Source organism: Tiliqua scincoides, chromosome 3 (genome assembly GCF_035046505.1).
Source record: "Tiliqua scincoides isolate rTilSci1 chromosome 3, rTilSci1.hap2, whole genome shotgun sequence".
Lineage (NCBI taxonomy): Eukaryota > Metazoa > Chordata > Lepidosauria > Squamata > Scincidae > Tiliqua > Tiliqua scincoides.
Window position 1 is genome coordinate 143,963,341 of NC_089823.1, and position 17,771 is coordinate 143,981,111.

A 17,771-nucleotide genomic window follows, 5' to 3' on the forward strand; every position below is an offset into this window, starting at 1 on the left:
GATAAAAGCTCAATCTCTATCATTATCTCTGCCTTCCTGGCTCAGTTCACACAATGACTAGCCAATTCATTGCTGTTTCCTTATCTAAGCAAAACTCAAGAAGAATTTTGAGTTGCTCGCACTTACTCTGGAGATGGTCAGAGGCATATTGAAGTCCTTTCCCCCTTGCAGTCGGAACCCCCATGGTCCAGGTCCGTTGAGAGTCACGCTGTAAGACATTTTGTCTTTCTTTTATGCCAGGAACCACAAAGGCTCTGTGGAACAGAGGAGGGGAAAGAGGACAAGTGGGTATTTCAGGATTATTTTTTTTAAAGAGTTTTTGTTGTAATTAAAGCACAAAATAAAGATCTTTTTTGTCCCTTGCCTGGTCAGTCCTCCTGAAGTGTCACCAAGAATAGATAGGAGTTATCATGCAGACACTGATATCCCTGATGGGGAGTCCATAAAAGGCTTGTAACCAAACACCGGCTATGCAAAACCTCCATGACTCAGAGGTCTAATATAGCCCCCAGGGAGGTTTTCAGACCTTTACAGGCTCCTCAGGTCCCCTATTCATACTGTTGTAAGATAATTAAGATGATTTTATTTCAGCATATGGTAACAACATAAAAAACTAAAGCCAAACCCACTTGTTTTGGATTCTGATGTCCTTTCTTGTCAACAGAAGAGTCTCTGAAGTTGCACTTCAGAGAGCAGTTTTTATGACATGCGCAAAACATATTCTTGTGTGTATCAAACATATTCATTATGTGATCTTTAATACAATTATGTTTTTCTCATATTGATGTAAAACTGAGAAAATGAGAGGGAGGAGTAAACTCCTGATTGAAATAATGAACTGTACATTTCCCACATGATGTGTGTTGGTTTTTGATTTAATATATCCTAAACATTTAATATATCCTAAACAAGTAGCCACAGTGCTCTTGCAAGGGCCTTCTTGTGTGCACTCAAAGTACAGGAGGCCTCATTCTCTTCAGAGCCCTGGAAGATTCTCTTCACATTGTGGAAAAGCGCAGGCAGAGATGGCCAACGTCGAGGCAAATGGGGGCAGCTCCCATAGAGCTTTTTGCATGCAGTGGTGACCTGCAATGCTTAGAAAAGCAGGATAAGAATACAGCCAACAAATATTTCATTTTTTGTATAAGCAAAGAAACTGTTTTCTTCTTTGCTTATACTATATATATTTTATTTATTTACTGTATTTTTATCCTGCTTTTCTCCTCATGCGAAGCCCATTACACAGTATAGGCTCTTCTCTCTTATAACGCTCCAGAATAAATGTCTCTTAGACTTAGAAGAGGTCTGCACAATTTGCAGAGTGACTCAGAGGCCTTTTGGGAACTAAAAAGGGTGGTTTACCCCACCAGGATCTGCTGTTTTTTTGAAGGGGGCAGCACTTTATTACTCACAGTGCCCCAGAAAAACAGTATAGGCAGAAACATTATATGGCCAAGAGGCCATATCACCTCAGGTTTCTGTCATGAACTCACTTTGTGGCCTTAAGCAAGCTGCTTACTCCCAGCCTCAGCCCCTCCCCCACTACACTACAGAGAATAATGCTTACTTTATATTAATCCTTATAGCCATTCTGTAAAATGTAAAGTGCTTTGAACGTTGTAAAAACACTACAGAAATTCTGAGGAAGCTATTTTATGGCCCATTCAATGCAGGGAAGAGAGGGGGATCTAGCAGTCTCCGGCCTAGTTTTAGATTACATATATCTCTGGGTAGCTCATTGGCTTGCACACACTATGATTACACATAATTGCACACACAAAAAGGAAAAAAACACATGATGAAGGCTCTAATCCTAAACAAGCTTTCTCTAGAGGAAACCCTACTGGGCACAGTGGGACTTTTTAGTAAACATTCATAAAATTGTACTGCTATGTTGCAATACTATGCAGACGTACTTGGGAATCAGTCCTACTGAATCTATACAGGCTTGCTCCTGAGTAAACAAGCATAGAATCAATTGTTTAGCTAGAAAGGCCAGACTAGACTTCATTAAAATATGTAGCGTCTTCCCCAAGTGACAACCACACACTTAGCTGGGTTATTTACAGGAGCAGCTCCAAGGGGACATCTACAAACTGCCCACCATGGGTCCCCTCCTAGTGGGTGAGCCCTGTGATGGTTGCACTGCTGCTGCCACATAAACGGTATGGACACAAAGGTAACTTCAAGGATCAGAAGCAGGCCCTTCCAAGGTGGGCCCTCTTCTGGTGCCCAGTTCTGCTGAATCCCAACACTGGCCCTGCTTCCACATGTCCTGCAATTGCATTTCTTCATCCCACATCACTGGTTCCAGCTGGTAGGAGGTGAGGAAACATCAAACTTTGGGACAACAGGATGTGTATAGGTTTTTGTACATGCTGTGAGGAAAGGGGAGCTATATGTGCAATTTCTAGGTTGGCTATGACCCATGTTCACAACATATGGAACAGAAAACTGGTGTGCATGTTTTAATATCATCAGGGGTGGCCACTACTGAGTAGTACCTTTGTGAAGAAGCAGCTGCTGAAGTGAGGAAGGGACTGAAGGAGGGCAGCTCAGAGGAAACATAGGAAATAAAGAAGAGCAATCAGAAGGCTGAGGGATCTGGAGTTGTTTAAAGTGTCACCCTGGGGACAGAGCCCATTACATAGCTACAGGTATTCAGTGACTGGGGTTGTTATAAGTCCCAGTTTTGCCTGGACTCTGGGCATGTTACTTGACATCTGTCTGGGTCATTAGCTGGCCTCAATTCTCAGCACCTGGTATTTTTTTTTAAAGCACAAGGCAGCAAGTCTAGTTCTTGTCGATCTAGAAACATGTGGCAAAATGAACAGGAAGTATTCTACCCGAGACCTATGTTCCTGCTTCCCATTGTATAGCTGATGAGGGAAATCCAACTGATGAGGGAATTTAATATGTGTGCCTCCCTGAGAATTTTATATTCCAGAGGGGTATATACTGTACATTCACTAAAATAAATGTGTTAGTCATAGTTATAAAACTCTCAGGGAGGCACGCATATTAAAACTATACAATAACAATAAAACTCAATTTTAATATCCACAGAAAGCAGCAGCCACAACTGATCAATAAAATGTGGAAGAACAGTAAACAACAATTAAAAGCCAGCTATACAACATGCAGGAAGTGGGGTGGATAAAAATGAATGATTTACAAGTAAGAATTAAAGATTTATTAAAATTGGATTTTTTTAAATGTTTAAAATGAACATTTCTCTTTTATACCAGCTACAATTTCCCTTTTTAACCCATTTCTGCCCAGCCCACAGGAGTACACATTTGATCCTTGTTATGAATATGCAATGTTGGGCAGAAATGGCTTAAAATAATCTGGTTTAAAATGAAATTTGAAACATGCAAACATGTTTAGTGCAAACAATGCAAACATGATCTGAGACTGATTTTTTATTCCCTTATTAACTTTGTAAAGAGAACTGCAAGAAAAACATTTCCATCAGCTACTACACAGCACAATTGTTTGTATACTTATATAATGGCTTGATACTGGGAGCCAGGGATTATTAGATAGATCATTAGATGACACCTGTGCTGACTATCTGGATGACCTTTTACTCCTATTTTATGCCTAGTAACTACCTGAGCTCTCAGCAATTGGCTCACAGTCAGTAGTCTAATTATAAATATTTATTACACTACCTATCAGTCCAAGAACATGGCTATTTACTTTCCATCTGATAAAGGACACTAATCTACGCAGAAGCCAGTTTTTGCTTCTGGTTGGAAAAATGTGATTTGAATCAGTAATTTAAAACAGACTTTTTATTATTAGTAGTTTGAATCAATCCACACTAGCTGGAAGGTCGCAAATTTTTAAAAAAGTATTTGATGCCAAAATGACCACCATTTGACAAACTTCTCTAGGGAGGGCATCCAATATGTGAGTCACCACAGTCAAGACAGCCCTCCTTGGTCACTCTCTGCCTAGCTTAAGAAGGTGAAGGAGGGCCTTCAATGATGAATGTGGTAGCAAGAGTAAGAAGGAAAAAAAACTTTTAAACCTACAACAAGAATACATTTTCCTATGTAAATTGTCTCTGTGTCTCTTTACACATGGTGAGCTTTCTATACCAAAGTCATTTCCATTCAAGAAACAGTGTGAATTCTGCATATAGACTACAAGATAGATGCTACGATCTTACATGCATGTAAATGTGGCATACACAGCCCAATCTTAACTAACTCCCCACGCAGCAATGAAGAAGTACCAATGATGTGCCTGCTGTATCCCATGGGGGAAGGTAAACTGAGGCCAGAAAAGTGGTTAGAATTTGATAGACACCACTGCTACAGAACCCATCTACTTCCTGGTCCCCATCTGCCCTCCTCCCTGTCCTATTGCCACCCCATTCTGCCCATCCCCACCTCCCTCCCAACCCCTAAAGTACATGTACTCACCAAGGCTGGTGGGCATCTGAAGTCTGCTGGTGCACAAAGCTTGCAGTGGTGGCCAGGCTATATACACCAGTGTGTCACCTTTTGCAACAGCTAGAAAACACTTAGTGCCACCAGAACACTTATTCCAGCTGTGCTAGGTACAGATGGGATTGAGCCAACACTAGAAAAGTCCCAGCTATTTAGACTTGAGTCTCAGTAAGCAGACGAGACCTTTACCTATTACCTTAACATACAGGATTCATGTATTCTTGCATGGCAGTATTACCTTCCTCCTCACCTTCCTCCTCACCCCAGCAGTGTCTTTTCTAGTGCTGTCTGCTGGTATTCTTTCGCATCTTTTTAGATTGTGAGCCCTTTGGAGACAGGGAGCCATTAGAGCCATTAGTTATTTGGTTTTTCTCTGTAAACTGCTTTGTGAACTTTTTGTTGAAAAGCTGTATATAAATACTATTATTATTATTATTATTATTATTATTATTATTATTATTATATACCCCACCTTTATCCCCAAAGGGACTCAAGGTGGCAGGTACAAAAAATAAAATAACAGTTAAAATAATTGTAGTCTTCCCTAAAAATTCATAAAACTTTAAAACATTCAAACACACTTTGAAACACTCATGAGACATAATTTACAACTGAAGAGCAACAGCAACATCTAAAAAGGGCAAGCTTGTAAAAGCTGGATGTTAATTAAAAAGGCCAAGTCTCAGAAGGCTTGTCTTAAGAGTCTTCAGGCCTTGTCAGAAGGTCTGCAAGGAGGAAGCAGTTCGTAACTCATGAAGGCGGAATTCCAGAGAGTTGGTGCCACTCCTGAGAAGGCCATATTTCTTGCTGTTGCCTCCCCCCACACCTTCCTAGACAATGGCATTTGTAAAAGGGCCTTCTCTAATGACCTGAAAAGATGAGCCGGATTATATGGAAGTATTCTGTCTGTCGCTTGAATATCCTGGCCTCAAGTCATATAGGTCTTTAAAGGTCAAGACCAGCACCTTAAATTGGACTCGGAAGCAAATGGGCAGCCAGTGCAGCTGCCCAACAGAATCAAAATACCTACCTCCACTGACTACGTGGGCCACCACATTCTGCACTAATGGCAGTTTCCGAACCATCTCAAGGGCATGTAGTGCATGCTACAATAATCTGTGATGTCACTGTGGCATAAATCACCGTGGCCAGGTCTGAACAATCCAAGTACAGTCGTAGCTGGCACACCAGCCAAAACCAAGTAAACCCTGGCAACAGCCACCACCTGGGAATTCAGGATCAGCTACAAGTCCTGGCAGAGCCCCAAGCTGCGGACCTGCTCCTTTAGGGAGAGTGCAACTGCATTCAGCGCAGGATGATACTCTAGCATTTGCATTGTAAATTTCCAAACCAGGAGAAGCTCTGTCTTGTCCAGATTTAAGCCATTTTTGCCCATCATTGCATATACGCAAGAGGGACCAAATGTGTACACCTGTGGGTCAGGCAAAAATGGGTTAATTTCAGCTTGTGGGCCCTCATCCAGATCTCCACTACCTCCAGGCAGCACTCCACGATCTCAGTAGTCACCCTGGAATCAGGTGGAAAGGAGAAATCCCCAGATGACCTCTCCCAGCAGTTTCAGGTAGATGTTAAATAGCATGGGGGGCATAACTGAACTCTGTGGCACCCCACACCTCAAGGGCCAGGGTGCCAAACAGGCATCCCCAGCACCACCATCTGAGACCTATCTGCCAAGTAAGAGTGGAACCACCACAACATATTGCTCCCAACTTGGTCAGTCAGCCCAGTAGGACACCATGGTTGATGGTGTTGAAAGCCACTGAGAGGTTCAGCAGGACTAACCAGGATGGACTACCCCTGTCCAGTCCCCAGCATAGATCATCCACCAAGGTGACTAAGGCACTGATGAGCATTCCATAGAACCATCTTAGTAATCCTTACAACAATGCTGTTCAGTAAGGATAATAATGACCTACCTTACAGGGTTGGTGTATTTCACGTAAGTTCCTAGGGGTGAAACTTCCTTTTGTTTTGTTTAACAGACTCTGTAAAGCACCATGTACACTACTGGTAGCGTGAGAATAATATTGAATGGAAAGGCCAAGATTGAAAGATTATGGCTTGCCCAGCAAGTTCATGTCAGAAGTATTTCAACACATGTGAAAAGGTATGTATTATGAAGGCATTTTGGAGAGTTATGCTGTCCTGCAAGGTGGAGTTCTCGTTCTTCCATGATGACCCTATCTCTTCAGACTTCAGTTTCAAATTTCCATTAAACAAAAGAACAGTCACTCTCCCTTCAAATAGCAATGACACTGAGCCAGAAAAAGAAGGTCAAAGGCTTTGGAAGCACTATTTGTTGAACTCATTTCAGGAACAGGATGAAATTCTCCCTCCAAGATAGATACCAAAATGACCAAAGTTCAGAAAGCCCCAGTGAATATTGCCCTTTAGTTGATTGCTAAAAACAGTCACATGAAGGAAGATGTTCCTAGAATGTTAACAGTAGTACTGTACAGTTATATATCTGGCATGCGTGGGAGGGAATGAACACCTCAAGGTAGAGGCTCAGAATAGTTACACCATCATGCTTTGACAGCTAATGTTAAATTCATAGCTGTACTGGAAACAATTCATAATGTGACTGGATAATGAATTGTAGTGGTACCTCTGTTAGACATGTCTTTCCTCAAGAAATTTACAGGTTAATGGAATAAAGGATTAGCAGGCCTGTTTGTACAGTGTATCATAATTTCATACAACTAGATGGTATGCGTATATGGTGAAACTAAAGAATGTGATCTGCTTGGAAGCAGTGGTGGGAAGGGGCTTCTGCCCTCATGTCCTGTAATTTATTGACAAATTAATGATTAACAAGTCATCAGGTCCAGATGGCATCCATCCAAGAGTTCTTAAAGAAACTAAAGTGTGAAAGTAATGATCTTCTCTGTTAAATGTGCAACTTATCATTTGAAACCCCCTCTATGCCAGAGGGCTGGAGGATAGCTAACATCACACCAATCTTTAAAAAGGGGGAGGAGAGGGGACCCAAGAAACTACTCAGCCTGTGTTCCAGGGAAGATGGTGGAAAGCCTAATCAAGTAGAAAATCTTGAAACATATAGAAGAACAAGCTTTGCTGCGGGAGAATCAGCATGACTTCTGTGAGGCAAGACTTACTGTTACAAGTCTTTCAGAATTCTTTGGACAGGTTTTGTCTGTCAAACACCTGTTTGACTGTTTGTTTGACAGTCATGTGGATGAACCCATAGATATTGTATAGTATAATTAGACTTTCAAGGGGTGTTTGACAGAATCCCTCACCAAAGGCTCCTGAAAAATGTCAAGTCAGGAAATAAAAGACCAGGTCTTCTTATGGATTAGGAACTGACTGAGGGCCCAATCCTAAATAGTGCATGCCGGTTTACCACTGGCACACACTGTCGCAAACATGCCATAGGGCATATCTGCAGCCCTCAGCATCTGTCCAGTACAGTGCTAGCTACTGTGGGTGGACTGCCACTGCTCTGCCACTCTGCAGTTACATGGACTGCCAGGCAGCAAAGAGGTAAGTAGGGGTGTGGGGGGGGGCAGGCAGGAGTCTTTCCAGAGCAGGGGGAGGTGGGGAGAGGGCAGGGAGGAGGTATGCCAGGGGAGGGAATGGAGCGGGAGGGAGGCAGGACCGGCGAAGCTTTGCTCCACCCGATCCTGAGTCTTCATGTCGGGCCTCTGGCCTGTACAGCGGTTCTTGATTCTACAGCAACCCTTGGGTCAACATAGAATCAACGTTGCAGGGCTACACACCTTACACAGGGGAAGGGGATGAAAGTCCCCTTCTCCTGAGGAGCTGCTGGCACTGCCTGGGATGCAGCAGCAGCCATTTTCAATACTGCCGCAGCCCTGCACGCTGGGCAGCTCAAGATTGGGCTGCCCATCAGGAAACAGACAGTAATGTAAATGGAAAATTTTCATAATGAAGAGAGGTGAAAAGTGGTGTGCCCCAAGGTTTCAAGACTGGTGATTTTCAACTTGTTCATAAATGACCTGAAAGTGAGGATAAGCAGTGAGGTAGTCATGTCTGCGGTGACACTGAACATTTCCAGGTGGTGAAGTCTAGAATGAAAGGATCTCTCCAAACTAGGGAAATGGGCAGCTAATGCACTTCAATGTGAGTGTCAAGTAATGCACACTGAGGCAAGAAATCAAAATTTTATGTGCACTAATGCAGTGCAACCCATTTGGACAGCTGCAGCAGCCACATCGTGCCCCAGAATGTCTTGCAGCTCTTGGTTAGCAATGGAATGCAACCTGCTTCATTGGCCACATTACCACCCCCCCCCCGAATGCCTTGTGGCACCACAGCCAGTACCAGCGCACAGCCCACCAAAGATCAGGTCATAACCCACAGTTTGAAAACCACTATGGCAACAGCTAAAAGTCTTTGGAGCCAGGTTTACTGGACTTCCCAATGCAGAGCCCTGGTCTACCCACCTGTGTGGCACTGGCAGCTAGATACCATAATAGGTAATACTAAACACTCTTAAGTCTCTCTAAAATCTTTTAAATATAGGAAATCATTGCAGAAAATAGCCTCATCATATTTAGGTTTGCACTAGAATATATCTATGCGAAACAACAGGGCCTAGAAGAGGGGGGTAAATTTGTATCCAGCTCCAGGCTCAAAAAGGAGGGGGCCCAGAAATTTCCTGGGATCTTACATTTTCCTATCTACTCAGACTTGTTGCCTGCACAGGAGCTCCTATACACTCCTTCATGGTAAATGGAGCCACAAGCCAAAGAGCTCCTGTAGCAGGCCCGTTTCTTCCCAGATTTGACACTATGCTAAGGAGTGCTATGCACACATTCCTTGACTTGGGGCATATGGTTTGCGGCAGCCCCCAACACCCCATGTGTGAAGTGAGTCTGGGTGAGATTGGAAAATATAAGTTCCCAGGAAATTTCTGCTCCCCCTCCTTAGGATTCTGGGCCCCCTTTTGACCCTGCGTCCAGGTACAAATGACCCCTTTACCCCCCCCCCATGGGTCCTGTCATGGCAAGCTTGATGAAATTGTCAGCCCAGTGTGTTGCAGCTGTAAAGAAGGCAATTCCCACACTTGGAATAATTAAAAAAGGGATTGAGAATAAAACAACCAATATTATTGTGCCATTGTTCAAATAAATGGTAAGGCCATCATCTGGAGAATTGTGTCCAGTTCTTCTCTCCACTTCTCCAAAAAGATATAGTGAAATGGGAAAAGGTGCAGAAGAGAGCAACCAAAATGATTAATGGGCTGGGGCACTTCCATTGCAAAGAAAGGCTACAGTTTTGTATGCATATAGCAAGGAAAATCTCTGGGCCAAATTAGATAATATTTTATACCTGTCCTTAAGATCAGAAATGGACTGGAGGTAGCCCTCTAAACCAGCCACACGGGGCTTGATTTGGCATAGGAGCAGTTTATTGCATGTATAGTCTACCCTTCCTTCAAGGAACTCAAAATGGCACACATGATGTGTGACACAGCCCCCCCCCCCTTTTATTCTCACACCAACTGAAGTTACAATCCTATCCAACTTACCTGGAAGTAAGCCCAAATGACTATAATGAAACTTACTTCTGAGTAGACATGTATAGGATTGGGCTCACAAATTGATTAGGCCAGTGTTTCTCAAACTGTGGGTCAGGACCCACTAGGTGGGTCACGAGCCAATTTCAGGTGGGTCCCCATTCATTTACATATTTTATTTTTAATAGATTAGACCTGATGCTACCATGGTATGCAACTGTATTTGGGGAAATGTTACAGCCCTGTACTTTTAACAAGCTACTATTTATAAGCTTTTAACCATAATAGTAAATGGGACTTACTCCTGGGTAAGTGTGGGTAGGATTTCAACCTAGAATTGTTAAAAAATTTCCTGCTTGATGATGTCATGATGAAGCAATCATGACATCACTTCTGGTGATGAATCCTGACAGATTCTCATTCTAAAAAGTGGGTCCCAGTGCTAAAAGTTTGAGAACCACTGGATTAGTCTGAAAAATACTGACTGGTCTAAAGTCACCCTGTACGTTTCATGGCTAATTGGGGACGTGAACCCAGGTCCCCCCACTCTTACTCTGACTCTTAACCACACTGGCTCTTAATATGCAAGTCCAAGCCCTTGTTCAAACAACCTACCCATGGTGAGGGCATCAGACAGCATGGTGCCTACACACCAGGCAAATGTTTATTTCGTTTGCTTTCAACCATTCTTCAACAGAAAGCAGCTTACCCAGGAGACCAGACCCAAACTTCAGTTTCAGTAAGCCTGCTGTTTCATGTTCATGCACATTTTGCTACCCCTGTCCATGACATTACTTAGGATTTGTATAGTGCTTTCTCTGTTAATTTGTTAAAAGGTTAATCACATTCTAATTTTAATAAAGTTTTTCAAAGTAATTGTTTGAAAATTGTTAGTAATTCCAAATAACCAAGCACTTGACAGTTATCCCATTGGCTAAAGCTGGAAGACAGCAATTTGGTAGTAACTAGGAAGGTCTACGTTACTATCTCTTTTCATATTGGTTAACGCCTCACTTTGACAGATGTGTCAGATTTATGTGGCTTTCTTCAGTGATAAAAGAAAAGTGCTACTGGCTGCTCATGTTGGCAACCTTCAGTCTCGAAAGACTATGGTATCGCGTTCTGAAAGGTGGTTCTGGAACAGCATCTAGTGTGGCTGAAAAGGCCAATTCGGGAGTGACCAGTCCCTTCCACACCGGGAGCAAGTGCAGTCTGTCCCTGGTCTGTCTCCCTGACTATAGGCCTTCCTTCTTTGCCTCTTTGCCTCAGACTGTTGGCCAAGTGTCTCTTCAAATTGGGAAAGGCCATGCTGCACAGCCTGCCTCCAAGCGGGCCGCTCAGAGGCCAGGGTTTCCCACTTATTGAGGTCCACTCCTAAGGCCTTCAGATCCCTCTTGCAGATGTCCTTGTATCGCAGCTGTGGTCTACCTGTAGGGCGCTTTCCTTGCATGAGTTCACCATAGAGGAGATCCTTTGGGATCCGGCCATCATCCATTCTCACAACATGACCGAGCCAACGCAGGCGTCTCTGTTTCAGCAGTGCATACATGCTAGGGATTCCAGCTCGTTCCAGGACTGTGTTGTTTGGAACTTTGTCCTGCCAGGTGATGCCGAGGATGTGTCGGAGGCAGCGCATGTGGGAAGCGTTCAGTTTCCTCTCCTGTTGTGAGCGAAGAGTCCATGACTCGCTGCAGTACAGAAGTGTACTCAGGACGCAGGCTCTGTAGACCTGGATCTTGGTATGTTCCGTCAGCTTCTTGTTGGACCAGACTCTCTTTGTGAGTCTGGAAAACATGGTAGCTGCTTTACCGATGCGCTTGTTTAGCTCGGTATCGAGAGAAAGAGTGTCGGAGATCGTTGAGCCAAGGTACACAAAGTCATGGACAACCTCCAGTTCATGCTCAGAGATTGTAATGCAGGGAGGTGAGTCCACATCCTGAACCATGACCTGTGTTTTCTTAAGGCTGATTGTCAGTCCAAAATCTTGGCAGGCCTTGCTAAAATGATCCATGAGCTGCTGGAGATCTTTGGCAGAGTGGGTAGTGACAGCTGCATCGTCGGCAAAGAGGAAGTCACGCAGACATTTCAGCTGGACTTTGGACTTTGCTCTCAGTCTGGAGAGGTTGAAGAGCTTTCCGTCTGATCTGGTCTGGAGATAGATGCCTTCTGTTGCAGTTCCAAAGGCCTGCTTCAGCAGGACAGCGAAGAAAATCCCAAACAAGGTTGGTGCAAGAACACAGCCCTGCTTCACTCCGCTTCGGATGTCAAAGGGGTCTGATGTGGAGCCATCGAAGACAACAGTGCCCTTCATGTCCTTGTGGAAAGATCTGATGATGCTGAGGAGCCTGGGTGGACATCCAATCTTGGGGAGAATCTTGAAGAGGCCGTCTCTGCTGACCAGGTCGAAAGCCTTCGTGAGATCTATGAAGGCTATAAAGAGTGGCTGTCGTTGCTCTCTGCATTTCTCCTGCAGTTGTCTAAGGGAGAATACCATATCAGTGGTGGACCTGTTGGCTCGGAATCCACACTGTGATTCTGGATACTGGCTGCTAGTTATACATATTTCCCTTGATTCTTGGGGGGGGGGGGGTTCAATGAAAACAGGAGTTCTCTCTTGAGACCTTTATTGGTAAGCTTTCTTCTGTAGTCACACTCTTTTATGGTGGCAATTAACAATGAATTGCTACAGATTGCTCACAAATACCATGGTTTTGAATGTTGCTTTATTATGTAAACTGCCTCACACATGTTCTTTTTGGAATGGAAAGGGGAGGTAAACATTCCTTTAATAAATATAGTTATTTCCATCAAAAGCAAGCAAGAGTAGCCAATGTAAATCTAGGAACAAGATATTCTCATCACTTCCGTGCACTTTAATGTCATTTGACAGGTACAAATAGGACATTGTTATTGAGCTGTCATACGATCAAAAGCTTTGTCAGGTGTCTTTAAAAGGAAGGCTGTTTTCACCCAAGAGCTCCTCTGAAAAGATTTAATGAAACTTACCAATGGTGACAGTTTGGGGTCCTTAAATAATACTGACATTGTCTCAGTAAATCACTAGCATGAAGTCATTTGGTCCTTCAGATTACATTTGATTTTAAATGTAGCTAGCTGCATTCAAGATACAAATTCAGGACCCAATCCTATGGCTGTTAGAAGAGAGACCACACACAAAGACAAATTTCTTTTCACTTCAGCGAAAAGGTGGAGATGGCTAAAATTAAGCAACTTGTCCCAAATTCTGTTCCTCTTGCTCTGTTGCAACACAGGGCTTTTATCCCAACACAAAGAAGAAGAAACATGAGCTCCCAGTCCAGGCATGTAGCCAGATTTGGGGAAGGCAGAATGCTAAAGGAATCTAGGACATATTATTTGTAAAAGCAAAAAATTTAGGACTTTTAGCACCAAAATTCTTAAATTCAAGTTGTCAAATATTCATCAAAATGAAATAGTTTTAAACTTAACATCATTCATCCTTCTGCGCTCATTGTCCACAGCACACTGGGAAGCTTGCTCAGGTTTTGCTTTCAACCAGCTCTTGTGCAGCCAAGGACAGAGTGAGGTAAAGGAGGAGCATAAGCAGTATGTGTACAAGAGCACATCTCATAGTTGCTTAGATCCTGAGTGTTTGCTCCAGCATTGGAAAGGCAGGATATAATGCTTTTAAATAAATAATACAAACAATAGACTAGTCCAGAAGTATTCAGTGGGTGGATTGGGGGGAACCTGACATCATGGCAGTGCTACTGCCACAATTTTCATAGGGGGTTCAGGTCTGCAAAATTTTAACAGCAGCTGGAGTCAAGGATCCTATAGCAGATACATCCCACAGCTATTTTAGCTTTAGTTGCTTCCACCAAGCTCTCTAGTCTTCAATGGACCCCTTCAGGGCCAGCCTTAGTTGTTGCAGGGCCCAACTGAAAGTATTTTTTATGAGGTCCCAGGTTCACAGCCAATTTCAAAATATAAACTGTATAAACACTAACTTTTTAAGAATTCAGAAGAAAAGTAAAATTGTAGGTTTTATAAAGAATAGCAACAATGTGGTGTTAGGTGTCAGTTGCAATGTGTTGTTGGTATTTCACAAAACTAGAGTAGATTAAACTAGTGCAGAGCCTCCATAGGTGCAGGGCCCAATTCGGAGCAATTTGTCCAATTGGCTTAAAGCCAGCACTGGGCTCCTTCATTTCCCACCTTGCTCTCCCTTTTCCTCTCCCTCCACATTTCAAAAATGAGTGCTATACATTGCTGTGCCCCACCTTGCTTTTCCTCTCTTTCCCATTGGCTTGAAAGAGAAGGGCAGAGGACACAATAGTAGCACACACTCATTGGCTACCACTGGATGGGAAAAGAAAGAGGAAAAGGAACCAGCCCATTGACTGGCCAGTCAACTAACACACCTGCCTACATCAGTATTTCTCAAGGTTTGCCATACCACTTTACATGGTCCACCTATTTATTATTTATTAACAGTATTTATATACTGCTTTTCAACTAAAAGTTCACAAAGCAGTTTACAGAGAAAAATCAAATATCTAATGGCTCCCTGTCCCAAAAGGGCTCACAATCTAAAAAGATGCAAAAGAATACCAGCACACAGCCACCAAAACAGACACTGCTGGGGTGAGATGGGCCAGTTACTCTCCCCCTGCTAAAAAAGGAGCACCCACGTGAAAAAGTGCCTCTTACCCAATTAGCAGGGGACTGCTATTTGAAGCATCAGTGGAAATAAATGGCGATGACAGTAATTAGTAAGAGGTTCAGGGTGGACAGAAGGGCTTTTCTGAGCATGGAAAGCATGCTTTGGAGCTCTGCCTGCCAAGCTGACTCTCCTACCACTGTTTGTTGTGTCACTTTCATGGTCTCACTGCCAGGCAGCAGGGGTCCAGGGGTCCTGTAAGTACCACCAGATGCCACCTCAGGTATCACTGGTGGTAGTCATACCACTGGTTAAGAAACACTGGCCTACATTATAACTTAGCAGGCACAGCATGAGCTGCCTGCTATCATAGCAAGTGCACACAAGTCACCTGTTGCAGCCACTGCAGCCAGGTATGCTGCATCATTCTTGCATGCCTCTGCTGAAGAGAAGAAGCAACAAAGCAGGAACAGTTGCCACATATCTCACACAAAGGGAGTGATGAGTCCCATGTTGTAGGGGTTTGGGGTTGGTCCCAGCTCTTGACAAGTTGAGGACCATAGCTCTGGGGTAAGGGAGCAACTAATCAAAGTTTAAATATGTCATATATGTACTTTCCCTTAAAATCTTTTTTTTAAATTTTCTTTTTTACAGTGGCAGCATGAGTTTTTGAGAAAGGCTGACCATTTGCAGATGTAATGCTTTACTTAGAATCAAATCCAGCAACAGCTGCTTAGGAGGTCAGCAGTTTGCAACTGCTAAATTGAGACTTGTTAGTGTTACAATACTGTAAAGCATGCCAGCCTGTAGTTCACTTACAGCACAAGCCTAGGCATTCCTACTCAGAAGTAAGCCCCATTCTGTTAAATGGGGCTAACTCCCAGGTAAGTGCACATGGTATTGCAGCCTTAAACCACTAGAGATAAGGAGTTTTTTCTGGACCTGATTCCTCAGGTTTGGTGTATGGGCATTTCTTAGTTATACAAGCCAGACAAAAATAGTGTGTGATGCAGTCAGTTAAGCAGACATAAATCTTCCCCCTTTTCATCCCTTTAACTGGAGATAGCCAGTGTGAGAGTCACAGTGGCACAAGGGCTGGAAGTACATTTTGCTGCACAAATTGAGCTTCTTGCATGTGGTTGGGCTCCATATAGATTTGGGAATACCAAACAGAGCTTCCCAGTTGAAGAACACAAAGAAGTTTAAGAAAGTGTATGAAATCTATGTATCACAACACAGAAATATTCTTATTTTTATGATTGAGACTATAGGCAAACTTTGTCATACTTTGATTCAGATTGGGTAGGGTCAGTGGGAAGTATTTTTGAGGACCAGAGCTGTCAGTAGGCGATCCTTGCCTACTGAGTATATCCCTGTATATCCCAGTAGGCGAGTATATCCCAGTATATCCCACAATATCCCACTATATATAGTGAGTATATCCCAGTAGGTGATCCCTGCCTACTGAGTATATCCCTGAGTATATCCCTGCCTAAAGAGTATAAGTACATTGGAGGATGGTGGACAGCTGTAAAGTTTGAATCCTGAGTTTTCAGCACACAGACCAGTTCGGTTAAGACAACCAATCTCTCAAATATGTTGCATGAAACAAATTAAATCATGGAATTAAAAGCATCTTGACATGGGTGGGGGGAACCAATAAATAAAAATGGATTTTTTTGTGTGTGAAAAATTCATCAGGATGAACCCCAGAGGAATGGATATAAAGCCACCAATTGATAAAATTAGTCTAAACATTTAATACTTTAGTAGTTCTAGCAAAACTTATTTGAGAGTAAGCCCCCTAAAACTTGGAGGTCTGAGTAAACAGGCATAGGATCAGGCTGCATGTACCACCTAACTGTCCAGTCACAAAGGTAATGCTGAGTCAGCAGTAGTCTCAGGAAAGCTTTAAATACTTTAACACTAATTTTAATCCGAACAGAAGATGGGGCTTTGGCCAGCCACATGTATAAAGGAAAATAAAGAGGGGTTTGGGAGCACCAGGAGATTCTCTCAAGGGCAGCTTATTAGGCAAATAGGAGGAAGGAAAGAATAAAGATGGACTGTGGCTTTAGAGACATTAACCGTGCAAGATAGCAAGCAAAGTCTGGGGTGTCAACAGCACTGGTTGAATGGTGGGTGCCCATTTACTGTGCTTAGCTGAGCCAAAGCCCAGAAGCGGGGGGGGGGGGGGAGGAAGGGAATAAAACGCTGATCCGGTGTGATTAGTGAACAAATGGCCTGCAGTAAAATCTCATCTGGCACATCCGCCTGGTTAATACTCCAGCAGGCGCAAGCACCAAGTGCAGACAATATGACAGGAACCTCAGTCAATACAAAGCAGCGTGCTCGGTTAGGGAGGAAAGTGAGGGGCAGGAGGAGCATCGGGCCACATGCAATCAGTGCAGAGGAGGACAGAGGGGGGCCCCAGGAAGAGGGTTAGTGTGGCAGTGAGATAGGACAAGGAAGGAGCGCGAGACCCTCTACCTGGGAGCAGCTCTTCAGATCCGCTCGGGCACTCTTGGGGCTGCTCCTGCTGCTCCGACTGCACATTTATTTCCCCGCGGCCATCCCCAGTGACGCTGCCCACTCAGGGCAAAGGGGGGGGGGAGAGGTGGATTTCCTTAAGGTGGAGCTCTTAAAGCCACCGCTACCCATTGCTTTCCATGCCCACCAGGAGGGTCTTGTGTCCTGAGGATCCCAACGCTCGGCTGTCAGTCGATCTGAAACGGAGTTCACTCCAAGGGAGCGTCCTGGGGAGTCTTCAAGTGCAGTGAAATGAGGCGCCTGTGCTCATTTCTAGGATAAAGCAAAGCTGGAAAATGAAGGGAACAAAGGCAGAATCCGCTGATATTGATGAATGGGGAACATCAGCAGAAGGTTCCCTATGGACTACAATGAAACTGTGGACATGAAGAGGAGCCACTTAACACTGATGCCCCACCCTGCTGTTGGCTTTCAAATAACAAATGGAAAGAGCCCTGCAGCTGAGCCGTCTTGCCAATAGGGTCTGCAGGTGGAGGAGGAATTAGTACACTGTAGCAACAGTTCTTTCCAACTCCCCCAAACTTTGCTGATATATAGGAGAGATTTTAATTAAATCTTGGTATCGTTTTATGCACTTTGAATGTTCCTT

The 17,771-nt window shown here is 43.7% G+C and overlaps 1 protein-coding gene across 22 annotated transcripts in view; it reads right to left on the reverse strand.

The window, feature by feature from the left end:
• The window catches only part of LDB3 (LIM domain binding 3), a 192,488-nt gene extending 174,981 nt beyond the window's left edge, over positions 1–17,507 (reverse strand). For 4 of the 22 annotated variants that reach the window (XM_066622482.1, XM_066622479.1, XM_066622483.1 and 1 more), the window contains exons 1-2: positions 17,123–17,497; positions 127–254 (exon numbers count right to left, since the gene is read on the reverse strand). In XM_066622482.1, coding sequence (XP_066478579.1) covers positions 127–219 — 93 coding nt within the window. In that variant the 5' untranslated portion in view covers positions 220–254; positions 17,123–17,497. Of the gene's footprint in view, positions 1–126; positions 255–364; positions 447–2,504; positions 2,530–17,122 lie in introns of those variants that run through there. The other 18 variants (XM_066622481.1, XM_066622486.1, XM_066622484.1 and 15 more) reach the window with 16 other exon arrangements.
• Positions 17,508–17,771: the final 264 nt, after the last annotated feature.